Source organism: Carlito syrichta, unplaced genomic scaffold (genome assembly GCF_000164805.1).
Source record: "Carlito syrichta isolate Samal-C Ts95f unplaced genomic scaffold, Tarsius_syrichta-2.0.1 Scaffold307669, whole genome shotgun sequence".
In the NCBI taxonomy this organism is placed as follows: Eukaryota; Metazoa; Chordata; class Mammalia; order Primates; family Tarsiidae; genus Carlito; species Carlito syrichta.
The window spans coordinates 1154902-1172927 of NW_007251765.1; the positions used below are offsets into that span (position 1 = coordinate 1154902).

General features: G+C 39.8%; 1 protein-coding gene across 3 annotated transcripts in view; it reads right to left on the bottom strand.

Annotated features, from left to right (window-relative positions):
* NFIA (nuclear factor I A) overlaps positions 1 to 18026 on the bottom strand; it is a 375784-nt gene that overhangs the window by 29977 nt on the left and 327781 nt on the right. For 2 of the 3 annotated variants that reach the window (XM_021715778.1, XM_008064534.2), the window contains one exon: positions 7042 to 7133. The exons of the other annotated variant lie outside the window; for it this stretch is intronic. In XM_021715778.1, coding sequence (XP_021571453.1) covers positions 7042 to 7133 — 92 coding nt within the window. The remainder of the gene's footprint in view (positions 1 to 7041; positions 7134 to 18026) is intronic. 3 annotated transcript variants of the gene reach the window in all.

Here is an 18026-nt window from a genome sequence, read left to right on the forward strand (position 1 = left end):
GGGGGTGGGGGGAAGATACTTTTTTTTCCTCTAAGGAAATCTAAGTTTCTTGCCTTTGTAACTCTCCAGCTGTCCCTTGAACTTCTGTGTGGTACCTAACCTTCTACAGGCAGGAGGCAGGGAAGGGCTTCAGCTAACTGAAAGGCAATCTCAAGTGAGTTTGGTGTGGTGGGCATAAGGATGTTGCACCAGGGAGGGTGTTTCTTGGAAATGAGGGGTGAGGGGGTTACTGACTGATCCGTCTGCAGCAGTAAAGGATTCTAACTTTAACTGCTTGGTCCAGAGAAGACAGAACTGAACACACCTCTCTTATTAGGAAGGGCTAGAACATTACCTACCACCTGACTGACAAAAATTATAAGTAGAAGGAAAAAAGGTATAATGTACAAGAACCACATCATCAGGCCAAAGTTAAACAAGGACAGAAAAACTACCCAGCCTCTTTTGCCCGTCTACTCTTTGGAAAATTCTTACACCCGACTCTGTAGTCTTAAGGCCTTTTAGGCAAATCCTTCTAGTACTCATGTCATACGCCATCGTTAACATTGTTGTTGCTGTGAACACTATTACTTCTTCTTCTTCTTTTTTTTTTTTTTTTTTGAGTTGGAGCCTCACTCTGTCACCCTGGCTGGAGTGCAGTGGCACACTCATGGCCACCCTAGCGTCGACCTGCTGGGCTCCGGCGATCCTTCCGCCTCAGCCTTCCAAGTAGCTGGAACTACAGGTGCGCACTATCACGCGCCTGTAGTTTATTGTATTTATTGTAGAGACGAGGTGTCACCAAGTTGCCCGGGCTGGTCTCGAACCCAGGGCTCAGGTAATCCATTTGCCTCGGCCTCACAAAGTGCTGGAATGACAGGCTGAGCCACCGAGCCCGGCCACTATTACTTCTTTATATCTGTTTCTTCTACTAGATTTTGAACAACTTGAGGAGAGTCATTATTCCCTACATTTTGTAGGTGTTGGGGCTATATCAAGCAATTCAGTAAACCTTAAATGACCGAAGAAAGGAACTTTGGAAGAGTTTTGCAGATTGCCTAAGCTCTGGTTTCTCAGGCAGAGCTTCAGGGACAGGACACACAGAATGGCAACAGATTCAAATGCTCTCCGCCATCTCTACCTCCCACACTCTCCGTGAACCCCCACCAAAGGCAGACAATGGGTGCCATGCCCATCATTTAGCTATGCAGGGACCTCTCCAGCTCAGCTGCTTCCAGCACAGTGAAGTGTGTGGCTTGTGCATACATTTGTAAATTTCATGAAGCAAAGGCAATCACACTGCTTGCAAGTCAGGCAGTTAAATGATTTATTAAGCAAAGGTTATGGCACCTGTGCCTTTTTGTCAACAAATCAGGTCCATGCCATGCCAAGTGATTCTTCTAATAGCCCAAATGGTAATTTGGTTTTAAATAGCATTTCAGATACCACAATTCTGTTGATGCAGAACAGTGATATATTTGGGTGGTAGGGAGGAGATGCCTGTTTTTAATATTGTTTGCACTCATTTTTCATTTTAAAGAATTAGTCCTCATTGGAGTTTTGCAGGTTAAGCATTTTATTTAAACCTTCTGATTAAACTTAGAACCTGAATCAAAATGAGGTCTTTGCTCAGACCTCCTGTGTGGGAATTGGTATTTCTATTTACTACCCGATGATGAAATATTAACTTTTTTCTTTAAATAAATGCCTCCTCTTAATGGCTCTCGTTTTCAGGGATCAGATTAAGTTATGAGATGCGCTGAAATGGCCATTGGCTTTCTGCTATGTGAGACAATGGCTTGTTCTCTATTATTACATTATAGCATTCAGTGAGCGTGCAGGGTAGGTTAACGTGAAGTAAATACTCTAAGTCCCAGAGACCTTTCTACATTTTACTATCAGCCATCAAGGGACAATACTGAAAAATGAGAGCTTTGGGATGGGACGGTGTGGTCCTGGTTTCTCAGAATAGGTGGGTGTGCTAAAGGCTGGAGAGAGGTGGCTGCTTCTCCTGTTTATGGTCAGTTACAATACGGAGGGGGAGGAGGAAGATGAGAGGCGAATGACCGTAGCAGAAGTAGCAGACACACCAGGCAGAAGAATGGGACTGACTACACCGCGGGAATGCTGTAACGAAGCAGATAGCTAGGGTGAGATACGCAAGGCAATTGGAGGGTGGTTTGAAAGAAAACTAGCTCAGGGCAAGGCTGAAGAAAAGGCAATTCTGCCTCAGTCAAGGGACGAATCCTCTGGAGAAAAAAAATAGACTAGAAGGGAAAGAGGAGGAAAAATGGCTTTCAATTATCCATGTTATCTTTCTCTACCAATCATTACAGATGATGAATAGGCGCAATAAAAGCCAATATTCAATTTTTCCAATTTACATGGAAAGAAGCCCATAATATATTGTTCAGGGGAAGAAGCAGCAGGATACCAAAGTGTATATAATACGATCTCATTTTTTTTGCAATATATTCGCACGAGTAGAAAGGGTCTGGATGAATTTATACAGAAATGTTAACAGTAGGACTACAAGTGATTTTTATTATTTTTCTCATCTGTGTTTTTCACAATTAACATGTACCACGAATGTAAGAGTACAAAGTCATGATTTAAACTTCCTTTTGAATCACTTAAACTCAGCCCACGTGTGCAGAGTACCCACTATGTGCCGGGCATGATAACTAGTCCTTTTCTCAGCAGTCAGTGCACAAGTCCACTGGAGTTTGTGGATAAATGGTCCACTTGTCCTGGCTGTTTTACAGAATTTGGGACTCTCAAGAGGTGAAAGGACCTTTAGAGTTGATTTAATGATTACATTTAAAAAATGTTGGTGAAATACACAGAATGTAAAACGTATCATCTTAATCGTTAAGTGTACAGTTCAGTGATATTCGGTATATTCACAGTGAGTGTTGTGTACCCATCCCACCATCCATCTCCAGAACTCTTTTCTCTTGCAAAACTGAAAACCATAGCCCATTAAACACTCACTCCCCATTCTGCCCTGCCCCCCAGCCCCTGGCAGCCACAATTCTTTCTGTCTCTCTGAATCTGACTGCTCTGGGTACCTCATATAAGTGGAGTCAAACAGTATTTATCTTGTTGGGACTGGCTTATTTCACTCAGCATAATGTCTTAAGGACTCATCCATGTTGTGGCATATGTTAGAATTCCCTTCCTTTTTAAGGATGAATAATATTCCATTGTATACACATACCCCACTTTGTTTATCCCCATCATCTGTCAATGGATGCTCGGGTTGTTTCTACTTTTTGGTTATTGCAGAATGCTGTTACCACCATGAGCATATTAAGATATTTTCTAGATCTTGCTTTCAGTTCTTTTGGGTAAATACTAATGATGAGATTTTCATGCAATCTCAGGGATAAAAGCAAGAAATATGCCAGTAGAATTACTGGGAATTGAGCATCAGTCTCTGTTTGAGTATCTCCAGGGAAGAGTGCTTATCAGCTCATGAGGCAGTATGCTACAGTGGTTAGACAGCATAGACCTTGGAGTCAGACAGAACTAGGTGTAAATTTTTGCTCCACTCCTGACTGTTCTACGGTTTTGGGAAAATCAACAATCTCCATAGGTCTCAGCTTCCACATCTCGCCTATCGGGTGGCTTTAAAGATTAGTTGGATAATACACCTAATGTACTTAGTACATAGAAAATGCTCAGTAAATAGATGCTATATATAATCAAATAACTCTTCTAAAAAAAGGTCTTAAGATAAACTGAGGTTGGGCTCGGTGGCTCAGCCTGAAATCCCAGCACTTTGGGAGGCCGAGGTGAGTGGATTGCCTGAGCCCACGGGTTTGAGACCCTCCTGGGCAACTTGGTGAGACCTCATCTCTACAATAAATCAAAAATTAGCCAGGCGTGGTAGTGCGCGCCTGTAGTTCCAGCTACTTGGAAGGCTGAGGTAGAAGGATCACTGGAGTCCAGCAGGTTGAGGGTGCAGTGGCCGGCAGCGGCCACTGCACTCTAGTCTGAGAGAGAGTGAGACTCCAACTCAAAAAAAAAAAAAAAGATAAACTGAAAGCTGCCTACTTATAATGTCTATGCATTGGTTTGATTTCTACCCACCAGAAAAAAACAGAGACTGTATCTCTTCCATCTCCCATAAGATGATGCTTCAGGGATTTTAAGAAATTGCCACTGAAAACTGGTCTTTGGGAGAAGAAAGGCCATTTTATTTTGCATTTGTTTATAGATGTACGTGCAAGGTACTGCTTCTGCATTTAGAAAGTTTAAGTATCTGCATGAGTATACTTTTCAACTTTTATTTCTCCAGAAGTGGAAAGCAAAATTTTGTCTTCCCAGAAAACCTTTTCTGTAATTCCATTAATGTAAATTTCATGCTGTATAACACAAAGGTATCAATATAGAAAACAACGCAAGTTTGCCTAGGAAATTACTGATCTGCAGAACATGTTCAAATTATGTTTTCAAAAAATTTCTTTTGGCCGGACTTAGTGGCTCATCCTGTCATCCCAGCACTTTGGGAGACTGAGACGTGTGGACTGCCTGAGCCACGGGTTTGAGACTAAGCTGGGCAACTTGGCGAGACCTCATCTCTACAATAAATCAAAAATTAGCTGGGTGTGGTAGCATGCACCTGTAGTTATGGCTACTTGGAAGGCTGAGGTGGAAGGATTGCCTAAATCCAGCAGGTTGACACTGGGGTGGCCCTTAGCATGCCACTGCACTCCAGCCTGGGTGACAAAGTGAGATTCCAACTCAAAAAAAAAAAAAAAAAAAAATTCCTGTTAAAAAATTCTTCTTGAAAGGGAGCTTATTTTTTTAGGTCTGTTTAAAAATTATTATTTATTATTTTTGTTATTATTGTATTATCTTATCTATATATAACACTTTAAATGGCTCCAGAAAGTACTTCCTCTTTTAAAGAGTCTCTCTCTCTTTCTCTCTCTCTCTCTCCACACACACACACACACACACACACACACACACACACACACACAAAACTGAAAATTAAAACACTTAGTATTTCAAGCACATACTTTTTACCTTAGGATACTTCCTTTTTGGTGGAAAAAAATGACCACTCTGTTAGCATAGTTTCTCATAAGACAATTGGAGATGGCTTCCTTCAAGCCAAATGTGGCAGGTGTCACTCTGGTAAGAAACTGAAGCCACTGTCCCTGTGATGCCAAGTATTTAACAGAAACCCAAAAAGACTATCCACATGCCAATATTGGGTCTTCATGACATCATTCATCCAGATGCGTGGAAAATCTGGATTTTAAAGAATTGGATTTTTGTGGTCGGTATCACGAAGACTCAGTTTCTAGGTCAAATGAGGCATTTGTGAAATGAAGCCATATTAGAATATAATACATTTTTATTATAGAGAAATAAATTGAATGGAACACAGGGTACACTTTCAGTGCTGTTAATCACAGCTTATATATATTAAAAAACACTATGCAAAATACAAACAGGACATTTCAAAGCTGTATTTTTAAGGTTTTTAATGAAGCAACTTGAGCACATCAGTGCTTTGGGAAAAGCAATTATCCAATATAGAGCCACCATCCCTAGTTCTCCCCTCTCACTGAACTTGAACACTTAAGCCAAATGTATAAAATTAAATTATATTCTGCTATTTTAATGCTTTCAAGATCATTATACAACTTCAAGTTCACCAAGAAAGTATTTGAATACTTAAAGATTTGCAGAAATAAGCAAATAACTGGAAGCATTTAATGGGAGGTACTGAAGAGGAGATTATTTTTATCCCAGATGCCATGAGCGAACCAGTTTAAGAAGTAACAGCAGAGGTGGGAAATTCAAGAGTTAACCTTCCCCTTCCCCTGCTAGCTCCCCTCTCCTTCTAGCTGCCTCCTCCACTGATGCTGTACTTTCTGTGACCCTGTTTCAGCGTAAGGAAGGCTTCAGATGCAACGCAGTTTAACCTGTGCTGTCGACATAGCAATAAACTAAAACTCTTTACAGAGGGAGCAAATGGACCCAGGAAGGCAAATCTCTCCCATTCATAAGCACCTGGCCACAGTTTTACAAACAGAGATGAACAGTTATAAATTAGGCATCTGGAGATTACACACCCAGGCATATGTACAAAATTGCTCAGAGAATTTTTTTCAAACACCATACTAAGAACCTTACGGAGAAAATATTGTCCTTATGTCAATTATAATAAAATGCGGTCACATTCGAATTAGGAAATCAGAGTCGTTTCTTTCAAAACTCAAATCTAATTCTAGTTCACAAACCTCTAAATACCTCTACCTGTATATACTACCTGTGAACTCAGAAAGTCTTTCATTGTTTCTCAATTTACATCAGGCATTCCAAAACTTTTCAAAAAGAGTTCTTCTCCTTGACCTAGACTAGCACAAAGCACAACTGTCTATTGACAGACAAGCTCTAGATGTCCTGCATTCCTCTTCTCTCCATAGCTTACTTCAAATATGACATTATATCCCCCACCCCATCCCCCCAATGCACTTTGCTCCCTGGTGGCCAGCAGTAACCACTAACAAACACCTCCTACTTCTGGACCAACACCAGCAACTTAGAAGGGCTCATAAACCCTTTCTTCCCTCTTTCCTCCAGAACACTTGCCAGATTCCTGAAGACCCTCTAACAAATACAGAGGCGTGGCTGGTCTCCCATGCCCAGCATGCACTCTGATATTGCCAGTAACCAGACAGGACTTTCCAGGTTCTGTAGGGGCTTGCTTCTGTCTGCTCGCACTGAGAGGGCCATGTATTCCTAGAAGAGGGAACACTCGCTCTAACACTGGGAAATTTTTCTTGCCATCGCCAAAGCAGTTCTGGCACAGACACCCGCTTCTTCTACCCCCTCGATACAAGAAGCAAACGTTGCAGGCATCATTTTCTGTGATTTCTGAGAACACATGGAAATGTGGCTGCTGGGGTTAGGAGGAAAGTGGGGGAGGACTGGACAGGGCTGGGAAAAATGCGGCCCTTTGTGCCACAAGACAAGTTAAAATGCACCCGATGAATAATACAAGCTGCACCACATACAGAAAAGATGAGAGCGGCCCACCTGTGTCTGTTGAGGGATATTTACAAAGCTTGGATCCCGTGGTCCAACACTGACGAATCGGTTTGCGGGGGAGGTGCTGGGTGTCGAGTAGGCTGTGAAGGGAAGGGACACATGCGTTCAGGAAGCGGCACGAGATTGCACACACAAACAACACCAAAACACACAGTCTCTGAGCCGACGCAGCTGATTAACAAGGAAATGTGCAAACACTGTAGCTAGCAAAGGGGTCTGGCTAGCAAGGGCATTTTAGACAGTCAAAAGGGGAGGGGGGCGAGATTGGCTTCCCGAGATTGTTGGGATAAAATGTTGTCAAATTGGTGCTCAGGTGAGCCATTTCCTCCTTTCATCATACACATTAGAACATGCAGGACATTTGCAGAGTATACTTTTTGAGTTAAACATGAGCTCTGGGGTCAGAGAGAGATATCCTGGTCTTTAGAGCACACGGAGAAAGAAATTAGGTAGGAAGGGAAGGAAGGCAGTTCATTTTACAAGTTTGCTTTTCACACTGTTACACTCCTAAAAATCATGAAACAGTCCTGGGCCTCTACAGCTAGAGACAGAAGAGGAGACTTTATGGAAGGAATTAATGGGTTCTCCAGGCAGGCGGTGGAAAACCATTTAGAACAAGCTGTCTTTATAGTCTCAGAAGTGTCTAGAATCTTCATAATACACAAAATATGCTTAAAACAGTCACCTTTGTGGGCTTCCCATCGTAGAGTCTTTCTGTTCAGGTACAAACTGTCAAGCCCCTATGTTAACCAAGATGCCACCTTGGAAGTTCAAGTACCACGCTTCAATTCACTATCCTTCTCACAGTACCCAGAAGCTTCGTTGTTGGTTTTTACATTTGTATTTAAGAGTGTTGCTCTACTTTAGTGAGAAAAAACTTAGTGGCTTTGGTGTTTCTTTGGCTCATAAACCCAAATGCTATTTTGTTTTTGGTGTCCTGCGATTCACTTCTTTACCACAAACTCCCAGGATGTACTCATTTTCTTTCTTTGTACTAGAAATGTTAGACTACTGTTTAAAATAATTTCAAATGTCTTAACAATAATTAGAAAAGGCCTAAGGTTTCTGCACTAACTCTAGACACACACCATCTAAAAGACAAAAAAAGATGTGCAATTTTAAAAACACAGATAATTGAGGGGATGATACCAAATTCCTGCCAGATTTCTTTCTTCCCTTATTGACATCATCTGCTCCTCTGACTTTGATTTTCTATTTTACAGAAAACTGCTCATATTTCTTGTTTCTCTTGTTAAACACATCTAGGGATAAAATTTCCACTATCTGGCCCAAGTCCTTGTTGGTTGTCGTTGGTAAAAGCGAAGCTGCTCAAACAAGTCTGCGGTGGTCACGTCAATGTGTCTATGGCTGTGTTGAACCAGCACTGAACACAAAGGTACTCAGATGTGCACTAAATAAGAAAACTTTCGCTATCATCATATTTGTTTAAGGAGGATTTATCCAGTAATGGTGTTATATAACATGATCTAAATGTATGAGGTGTCGCACTATCTAGTAATGTGAATCTAATGTGTCCCTGGCCCTTCCTCTGTCAGATTCATTTGAACAGATCCGAGAAATACCTCTGCATTTAGTCATTCTGCATGTCCTTCTCACTTATTGGTATGAGAAATTTTAATTTTTTAAAAAGCTCAGTTAAAATACTCTCTATTAAGTATTTCATTTAGCCTATGACTGTACGTTGATATGCTTTAAGATATATCAACATAAAGTTATATATCGAAAATGATGGACTATAATTATCCGGTAGCATATTCAACCTGCTGTTAGACCACAGAGAGGATGTGGAGGGATAAGGAGGAAGCTGGTAGGTGAAATAACCAGTTGAGCCTGTTAGTGGTTAGGGGAAAAAGCATTCTTTCACACATGAATAGGTAGGGAGATTGGGAAGGAACGAGGAATGAACGGATTGTTACAGACTAGGGTTGAGTGATTGGCGGCAGACGCTGAAATGTGAGTCCCTGTCAGATGGTTCTCTAGAGCCATGTGCAACCATGGACACCCAGCATAGATAGTTCTCCATTGACCATAGCAAGCTTACTAAGTCTGGAAATGTATTTATATGACACCCCATTATTTTTGCTTGGCCTCGATTTTGCCATTTGAAAGGTTTAGCATACAAATAATTTAGCTACTCAAAATTACTGTGAGTCTAACAATGGAATATTGTGCCTTCTTCAATCATGGGACAAAACTTGCAGTCCATCTCAGAAGGCTGTTAATGTTCTCAAGGGCTATTAAAACTTCTCTAAGGTTTATTCTGCTTTGGTGAGAGAGGTGGTAGTGCATTTGCATTTAAAAATATTTATATTACAACTACAAAAGTCTGGGAATCTTTGCATACCCAAGTCTTAGAATGGGACAAATGATGCCCAGGGAAAGTTATTCTATGGAAAGCTAGCTTCTGGGAAAAATCGAGGACACAGGAAAAACAAGGGAAGGAAGAAAGAAATTCTGACTCATCTTCCATGATTATAATAGGGTGGTCATCTAAAACAGGATGCAGTTCCAAAAATGATATGACATAAGTTGAATTTGATTTTCCCAAAGAAACAGTGGGATAAGGGAGTTACACTGTTGAACAAAACCTCAAAAGAAACTTTTTATTAAAACAACCACATACACCATAGTGAATCAATTATACATGCACAGTTAAGAGCTTTCAACATAAATATGAAATCAAGTAAAGGGGTAGTGTGGTAATTAATTATATACAACTGTGTTTACTATTATATCATACCACATTCATATCTTTCTTAATTATAATTCTTGCCTTATTTACAACAGCAATAATCAAATGCTATAGAAAGAGCTATGGAAAAACATGAAATTCAGAAAACAGTTTTCTGAGGAGATTATTGTAGACATTTATGAGAATTCTAGAGGGGGCATTCAGAGGTACTTGGTGACTTTTTTATAAAGTCAACAGGAAAATTGATTTGGCTAAGTAATCTCTCATTGTAAAAGTACTCATAGCAGCTAGATGTGGTGGCTCACACCTATAATCCCAGCACTTGGGAGGTGGAAGTGAGGGGATTGCCGGAGCCTAGGGGTCCCAGACCAGCCTGGGCAACTTAGTGACTCTTTCTACAGTAAGTCAAAAAATTAGCCAGGCATGATGGTGCAAGCCTGTAGTTCCTGCTACTTGGAAGGCTGAGGTGGAAAGATTACCTGAGCCCAGCAGGTGGAGGCTGCGGTGGCCAAGAGCGTGCCACTGCACTCCAGCCTGGGCGACAGAGTGAGACTCTGACTCAAAAATAAAAAAAAATCTTCATGGCAAACATGACTATTAGAAATCAGATTATTGGTTATTGGCTGCTTCTGAAATAGAAAATATTTGCTTTTCTCAGCTGCCATTTTACCTACATTGGCAATAGCACTATGGCCATTTTCCCTAATATTATGGAAGAACAGTCCTATAGGAAGCTTCTACCAGCTCTTATTTGTACTAATCTGACCATATTTTTCTTCTCTCTAATGTATTTCTTCACGTTATCCAAGAGTCTTAGTTTGGCCTTCACCACAGCGGTAAGTGTCAAAATCCCAAACTGAATTTGATTCCATAGCCAGAAAATCCTTCTTGTGTGTTTAGAATAAGCAGTGCTGATTCTACAATCCCTCATTGAGGCAATACACATCCTGTCTCCTAAGACCAGCTGGGGAATGGTTCAAGAATAGCTCTCTTTTTTTTTTTTTTTTTTTGAGTTGGAGTCTTACTCTGTCGCCCAGACTGGAGTGCAGTGGCCGCTCCTGGTCACCGCAGCCTTGACCTGCTGGGCTCCGGCGATCCTTCCACCTCAGCCTTCCGAGTAGCCGGAATTACAGGCATGCGCTACCACGCCCAGCTGATTTTTTATTTATTGTAGAGATGAGGTCTCGCTGCCCAGGCGGGTCTCGAACCTGCGGGCTCAGGCAATCCACTCACCTCAGCCTCCCAAAGGCGTGGGATTACAGGCTGAGCCACCAAGCCCAGCCAGCTCTCTTTTTATACACAATCGTTTTGCAGGGCCTCTGAGGATGCTGGAACCTATCTCTAGGGGCAGGGGTGGGGAGACAGACAGGAGGGAGTGGAGGGAGAGGGAGAGAGCAGGGAGGCCACCCATCCGCTCTGCTCTTTGTGATCTGCAGCTGTCCCTGGGTGGACTCAACTGCCCCTACTTCCTCAGAAATGGGTGTGGCTGGCTGTCTGCTAGCCAATCAGAATCCCAGCTTTGTTGTTCCTAGAGTGTAGGTTTCTTTTTTTCTGAATGGGAAGGAATAAGGGATATCCTTGGACAAAAGAATGATGGCATTTCCAGATGAACTAGTTTTGAGTCTATAATAGTCATAATTCAACAGTTAAGCCTGTGTACAGTGTTAAGGATGTGATCAGACTGTTTTGAGTGGAGATGCTTAGTGCTTTCCTGTCTTAGGAAAAAAATCTCACTGAAGAAGATATTAAGATATCACAATACTTATACCAATGTCAGTTGATGTTTCTTTAAGATAATAACTATATTAATAAAACCACCCGAATCTGACCAACTAGAAAATGTGAGTCTGCTTTGTCTGTTTTGAAAGCAGATAGTTTCAAGGTTTAGTTCAAATTTAGGAACAACTGAAATACATGTAATCAAGGAAAGGCAGAAAAGGGAGAAAATTTAGACAGGTCTCTGTGCAAAGGGTTAATCTGAAAAGAATGCCCACAGGGTGCCCACAGGGAGGCAGAGTGGCTGGTTCCACCTGGGGCTGATCTCTCTGAGTGACGGCCAGTTCCTGGCCCTGGCTAGGGGGAGGATGAACACTGTGAGGCATCTCTGCAGGAAAGATAAGGAGGAAAGCAGGTGAGCTTGAAGGTTCTGAATTTACTTCCAGACACAGGAAGTGAGGAAGTTCCGTAAATCCTGGCAGCCTGGTCTATAAACTGATAGGAAAGTAGTAAATATCCACCCCCTTCTTCATTCCTTCCAACTCCACCAAGCCTAGCCTCTGGAGTGCCTCACAGAGAGAAATTTTAACGTATTCATTTTCTCTCCTTTTTCCTCTCCCAAAGATACTTATTTCAATGCACGCTATATGCCAGACTCCGTACTGAGCTTTATGAAAAGGATACAAGGGCAGTTAAGCCACACTGCTATCCCCAAAATATTAGCAAGTACTGGGGAAAAATAAATACAGAATACGAAAAATGAATGTCTGAAAGCAACATAAATTAAAGTCCGTGGAGTGTGAAAGGGCAGAAAAGTGACACTGGCAGGAGGAACAGGAAAAGCTTTATAGAGGAAATGGAGATGGCTTTTGGAATGGGCTGTGAGAGCTGTGTTGGCTGATAGATTCCAAGGGACTGGGGTCAAGAAGCAGCAGCACAAGTGGAAGAACAGAGGGAGTGAATGGAGCACCAGTTGTGGAAAGAAAGGAGAAAAGGGGGACCTTGAAGGTTGCATTTGGCCATCCAGAAAGAGAAGGTAACATTCCAAGGGTCAGAGACCTGAATGTTGGAACACTGAGGGGAAGAAGCCTGTTGAATTGACGTTCTTTTAAGAGGAATAAATAAGTTATGAGATAGACAAAGATATCAAGTTGCAGTCCCAAACATCATCAGGACAACTAGACATCCTCACACCCGAAGTCTTTCCCTTCTCATCTGAAATATCAACACACACCTTCACATGTTCTCTTGTTTTAAGAAACTCAGACATATTCATGTGTGGGGGTTTCCCTCTAAAGATGACCTGTCAAAAATTCCTTTGCATTCCAAAGAAACTTACGGTGATTCTACTAACTGCTCAGAATGTGCTAGTAATTAGACAAAAGTAATCAAAACAAGTTCAGGAACACAGACTTAAACAGGACTCCAATATTCACACTGCAATTTTATTAAACGTTTATCAGTGACACCTGGCAGTGGAGGACACGTGCATAAGCAAGCATTCAGGTGCAAACCGAACAGGGAGACAACTAGATACCTATTGAAATCGTTTCCCAAATCTTTTAACTGCACTGTCATGCTATTAAAAATAAAAAGCCCTGTGAGAAATCTTTCATTTCTAAAAAAAGAAAAAAAAATGCAGACACAGTTAGAAAACAGATTGGGTAATTTCTGGATGAAACCATTACAATTGAGCTCACTTAGAAATTTGAACAGCACAATTTCTTGCAAGGACACAAAATAAAAGCTGGAGAATATTGGAGTGTTTCTCCTTCAGAGAAATCAATCAGTATTGACAAGTTTACAGGGCCTGGGTTAGCATTATTAATATCATTATACAGCTAGGGAAACACATTGCCTTTTTAAAGGCTTTTAAAAATCTACAGCCTTTGCTTACACAGGATCCAGTATTCAGAGATTTAGAAATCCCCACATGAGGGGCTGGATGTTGTAGTTTTCATCCAGATGTTTAGAATCTGGACAATAATCACACTGAATTTCCATTATTTTGGTTACATAAGTCAGTCACCTCATTCTATTACCTTGGCAAATCTTTTGTCTTTACAAACAAGTTACCCAAAACAACAATAACAAAAACTCCAAAGCCCTCACAGCATAAAATTAAAGCCTCCTTATTGCTAGTAAATTATTAAAGAACAACATACCCACAAGCTTCCTTCTGGAAAAGCTAATGAATTCTAACTTCAATATATTAGCATTACTTAATTTGCATGGCATGTCTTAAGGTACCAATAGTTCACCAAAATCATGAAAAGAATCCATTTGGCCAGACGGCTTTGCCCTTTTGGCACTTCTACTTGTATTAAGGATCCTTGGGTGGGTAGTGGGTCAAGTTATTACAGAATTTGAGGTCAAACATGTAGGAAGGAAGGCACAAGACAATTCACCTGATAGTGTGCACCCAAAGAGGAGGAGACCAGAGCAACTTTGAGTTGGAGACGCTTTGACCGTGTGCCACCAATGGAAGGAGGTGCTTTACAGTGAGTGTTCACTGTCCATAGTCTATTTAAGATGCCTATAACATTCTTTTTTCATAATAGTTGTTAAATGATAAGCATGCAGCTTTGTTTCAGGTTATTTAAAATTCTTTCTGGGCTGGGCGCAGAGGCTCAAGTCTGTAATCCCAGTACTTTTGGGAGGCTAAGGTGAGAGGATTCCCTGAGCCCAGGGGTTTGAGACTAGCCTGGGCAACTTGCTGAGACCTCGTTTCTACAATAAATAAAAAAATTAGCTGGGCATGGTAGCGTGCACCTGTAGTTCCGGCTACTTGGAAGGCTGAGGTAGAAGGATCGCCTGAGCTCAGCAGGTCAATGCTGGGGTGGCCGAGAGCGTGCCACTGCACTCCAGCCTGGGCAACGGGGTGAGACTTTGACTCAAAAAAATAAAATAAAATTTTTTCTGATGGCTAATCCCAATTCTATGACTGTCATTTATTTATATATGCATGCTGTATGTGTTGTTTAATAGGTAGAACATATTTATTGATCAGAGGCTACCATGTATATTATATTAAATAGCCACAGGGAATAAATCCTGGATTCAGCTGGGGTTTGCTAAAAAAAGAAACTTAGATCAATATATTGGATCACTTCTTGAAAGGCTTCTGCTGCCTCTCAAAAGGCACTGTAACTCTGGAAACCTACTTCTGGGAATTAATCCTCCATAGATACTAAAAATACAGATAAAGATTTATGCTCCAAGATGTTCATTACATCATTATTTATAAGAGCAACAAATTGGAACCAACTTACTTATAAGTTAATGCTTCATCCTCACATCGGAATATCTTACAGTCATTAGTAATGTTTTCAAATAACAGTTAATGACATGATAACATGTTTACAATAAAATGAAAATCAGTTATAAAACTATATCACATATACACACACATAAACATACATGCATTATGATAAATTATAATTAAAATATACACAGAAAGTGACTAGAAAATATGCACAGAAAGTGATCATCTTTGAAATGGAAGATTATGGATGATTTTAAAATGCCTTCCAGTAATTTTTAATCATAAATAAAATAAACAAAAATGGAACCTAAAAATCCCAAATAATACTTTTTTTTGGAGGAAGTACAATGTAGTCAATAGAAAATTAAGGACTAGAAAATTCTGGATTAATTGACCTTCCATATGATCCAGCAATCCCACATCTGGGAATATACCTGGAGGAGCTTAAATCACTCTACAAAAAAGATACCTACACACGCATGTTTATTGCAGCACAATTTACAACAGCAAAAACATGAAACCAACTGTGCTGCCCATTAAAACTGGACTGGATAGAAAAATATGGTCTATATGCATGCTGGAATGTTACACAGCCATAAAGAAGGACAAATTATGGACTTTGCAGCAACTTGGATGAATTTAGAGTCTATAATACTAGACGATTTATCACAGAGACAAAGAACTGAGTACCATTTGTTCTCACTCATAAGCAGACCCTGAACATTTACCATATACTATAAGAAAGGGATTGGCAGTAGCCGGAAACTGCTGGGGTGGGGGTAGGAGCGTGAGCATATAACATTAGTAAGCGTACCTGATCTCAAACCAGGCAAAGTGAGGACCAAAGGGAGGCCCAAACTTTACCTGTATGATGACCACTTGTGGAACTAATCCTGAATTGAAGCCCACATCTTTAAAATAAAATAAAGAAAAAAAAAAGAGAAAATTCTGGATGGAATCCATTTGATCTCTTACTAGAAATGTGATCTTGGAAGCAAGTTAACCTCTTCGAACCTCTCTCTATAAAGAATCCAGCATAATGGACATCATTTACTCCAGTTCTCTTAGCCTTAAGTCTTCACCCCTCTGTGAATGTCTAACAGACTACGCTCTCTACAGGAACAGTCTAAAATGTGATCCCTACAAAGTGGCTTCTTGAACAAGATGAGAAATCCCCAGAATTCCAATTTTAACATAATTAAAACAATTGAAGAAGAGTGCTAAAATTATCAAATCAGGGACTATTGGTTCCAAAATCTTATTAGGCGCATTATACCCCCAAGATATCTGTCTTCCAGTAATTAAAAAAGACAATACTCAAACCTCTTAAGGGTAATGTTATGATCAGAATCATAAGCAATCTGTAAGGGTATGAATTGGCACAACCTTTCTGGAAAGCAATTTGGTAATGTGTATCAAGAGGCATGTTCAGAGTGTTTGTATTAGTAATTACAATTCTAGAAAGGAAATTATTAGTGCTGGGTCAAAAATATGTATTTAAGGATATACTGGAGCATATTCCATAGGTTGGAACAAAAGTTACTGTCCTATAGCAGGGACACAAATAAAAATTATTTAAAATCACATTTTTAAAATTTTAAATGAATAACGTATAGAATTCTAATTAAGAAAACAAAAAAAAGTATACTATTATATTCAGTATGATCACAATCCTCTTGTGTGTATGTGTGTGTGTGTATACACATATATATACAAAAAATGTACTAAAAAAGAAGATGGGGAAATAAGATTGAATGTTAATAGTTCATTATAGGAGACATAATTTTCTCTTTTATGTTCTTCTGTATTTTCCAAGTTTTCTACAATGCCATATATTACTTTTATTTTACAAAGTCTTAAAACTCATCTCTGATCTGAAATAATAAAAAGCTGAGGTAAATACACGACTTGACTGAGTTAGCATCACCCAAATGGATGGAACTATCCAAGGGTCTTGCTCTCTCTTGTCATTCCTTCTTTGCACTATTCCTTTCCTAATCTCTTTTTTCTTGCTCTGGTTTCTGTGTCTTTCATCTTAGTCAATGTACGCAGGATGGTGTTATTCTTGATATAATATACAAGTTTTAATGGTATGTTTTAGGATTTCCAAAGGAAAGCTGTATGATATCAAACCTCTAACCATAGTATGTGTCCTGGGAGAGTAGAAAGACCTGGGTTTGAGGCTTGGTTCAGTTTCTCCTTCTTGAAGAGGCCTGGCAATTCAAATTTTACAGATTTACAATAACAAATGCAGCTAAGGTAATGCATATGAAAATACCTATCAGAATGCCTGATTTTCAATACTTCTTTTTCTTTCCACTTTGCAAATTTAAATGGTAAAAAGTTAACCTGCACACAAAATAAAAATGCTCCGAAGATAGTATAACAAACTATAAGATAGTACACTAAAGTGAAACCTGTGACCAGATAATGGCCGCTGTCAAGGGAAACACTAACCTTACACTGCACTCTGTGCGAGGAGAAAAGAGTGTTATTCTTCACCAGAAAGATCATGAACTTTTTGTGGTTACACCAAAAGTTCAGGTTAGAATAGCTAAAAGCTTGATATACAAAAATTGCCAAAGATTTTATGAACGTCCCTCTGTGTGAATATGAGGTGTTGGTCACTGACCTGACTGAAGTATAAACATGATGATTAGTTAGACAAATATTTTTTAAAACAAAGAATCATAAAATTTAATATAAAAGGAGGATTTAAAACTTAGTAATAGCTTTAATTCTCACTGGATAAGGCACCAAAGCAACCTTGTCTCTCTCCCAGAACCACTACTGCCAGTTCTGTCCTTCCACACATAAATGTGTACATGCAACCCCTCCAATGTAGCTTTCTGTACGCACTTCTTAGCGCTCTCCTTGCTGACTTAACCTAGGTTCAAAGGTTGGTCTGTGAGTGCATTTAGAGCTATCTCTTTATTTTTAAAGGGTTCCTAATATATAACACTCATATTGGTGGGTGTTCAGGTTATGACCAATCTCTTGTGATAACCAACATGGCAATCAATACATTATATAGAATTTTGTTCATATGTTCAACTATACGCATGGCCTACATTTAAAGCTTATATATATATACTTAAATATGTATAAAATTTAACTGTAAACATTTTCTATTTATATTTTATAAAATTTATTATACACATTTAAATTATATATGTACATATAAAAAACTAAATTGTCCCCAGAAGAGGTTGAGCCAGTTTGCAATCTTCTACTAGCATAGGAGAGTGCCTGTTTTCCACACATTCACCAATATTATGT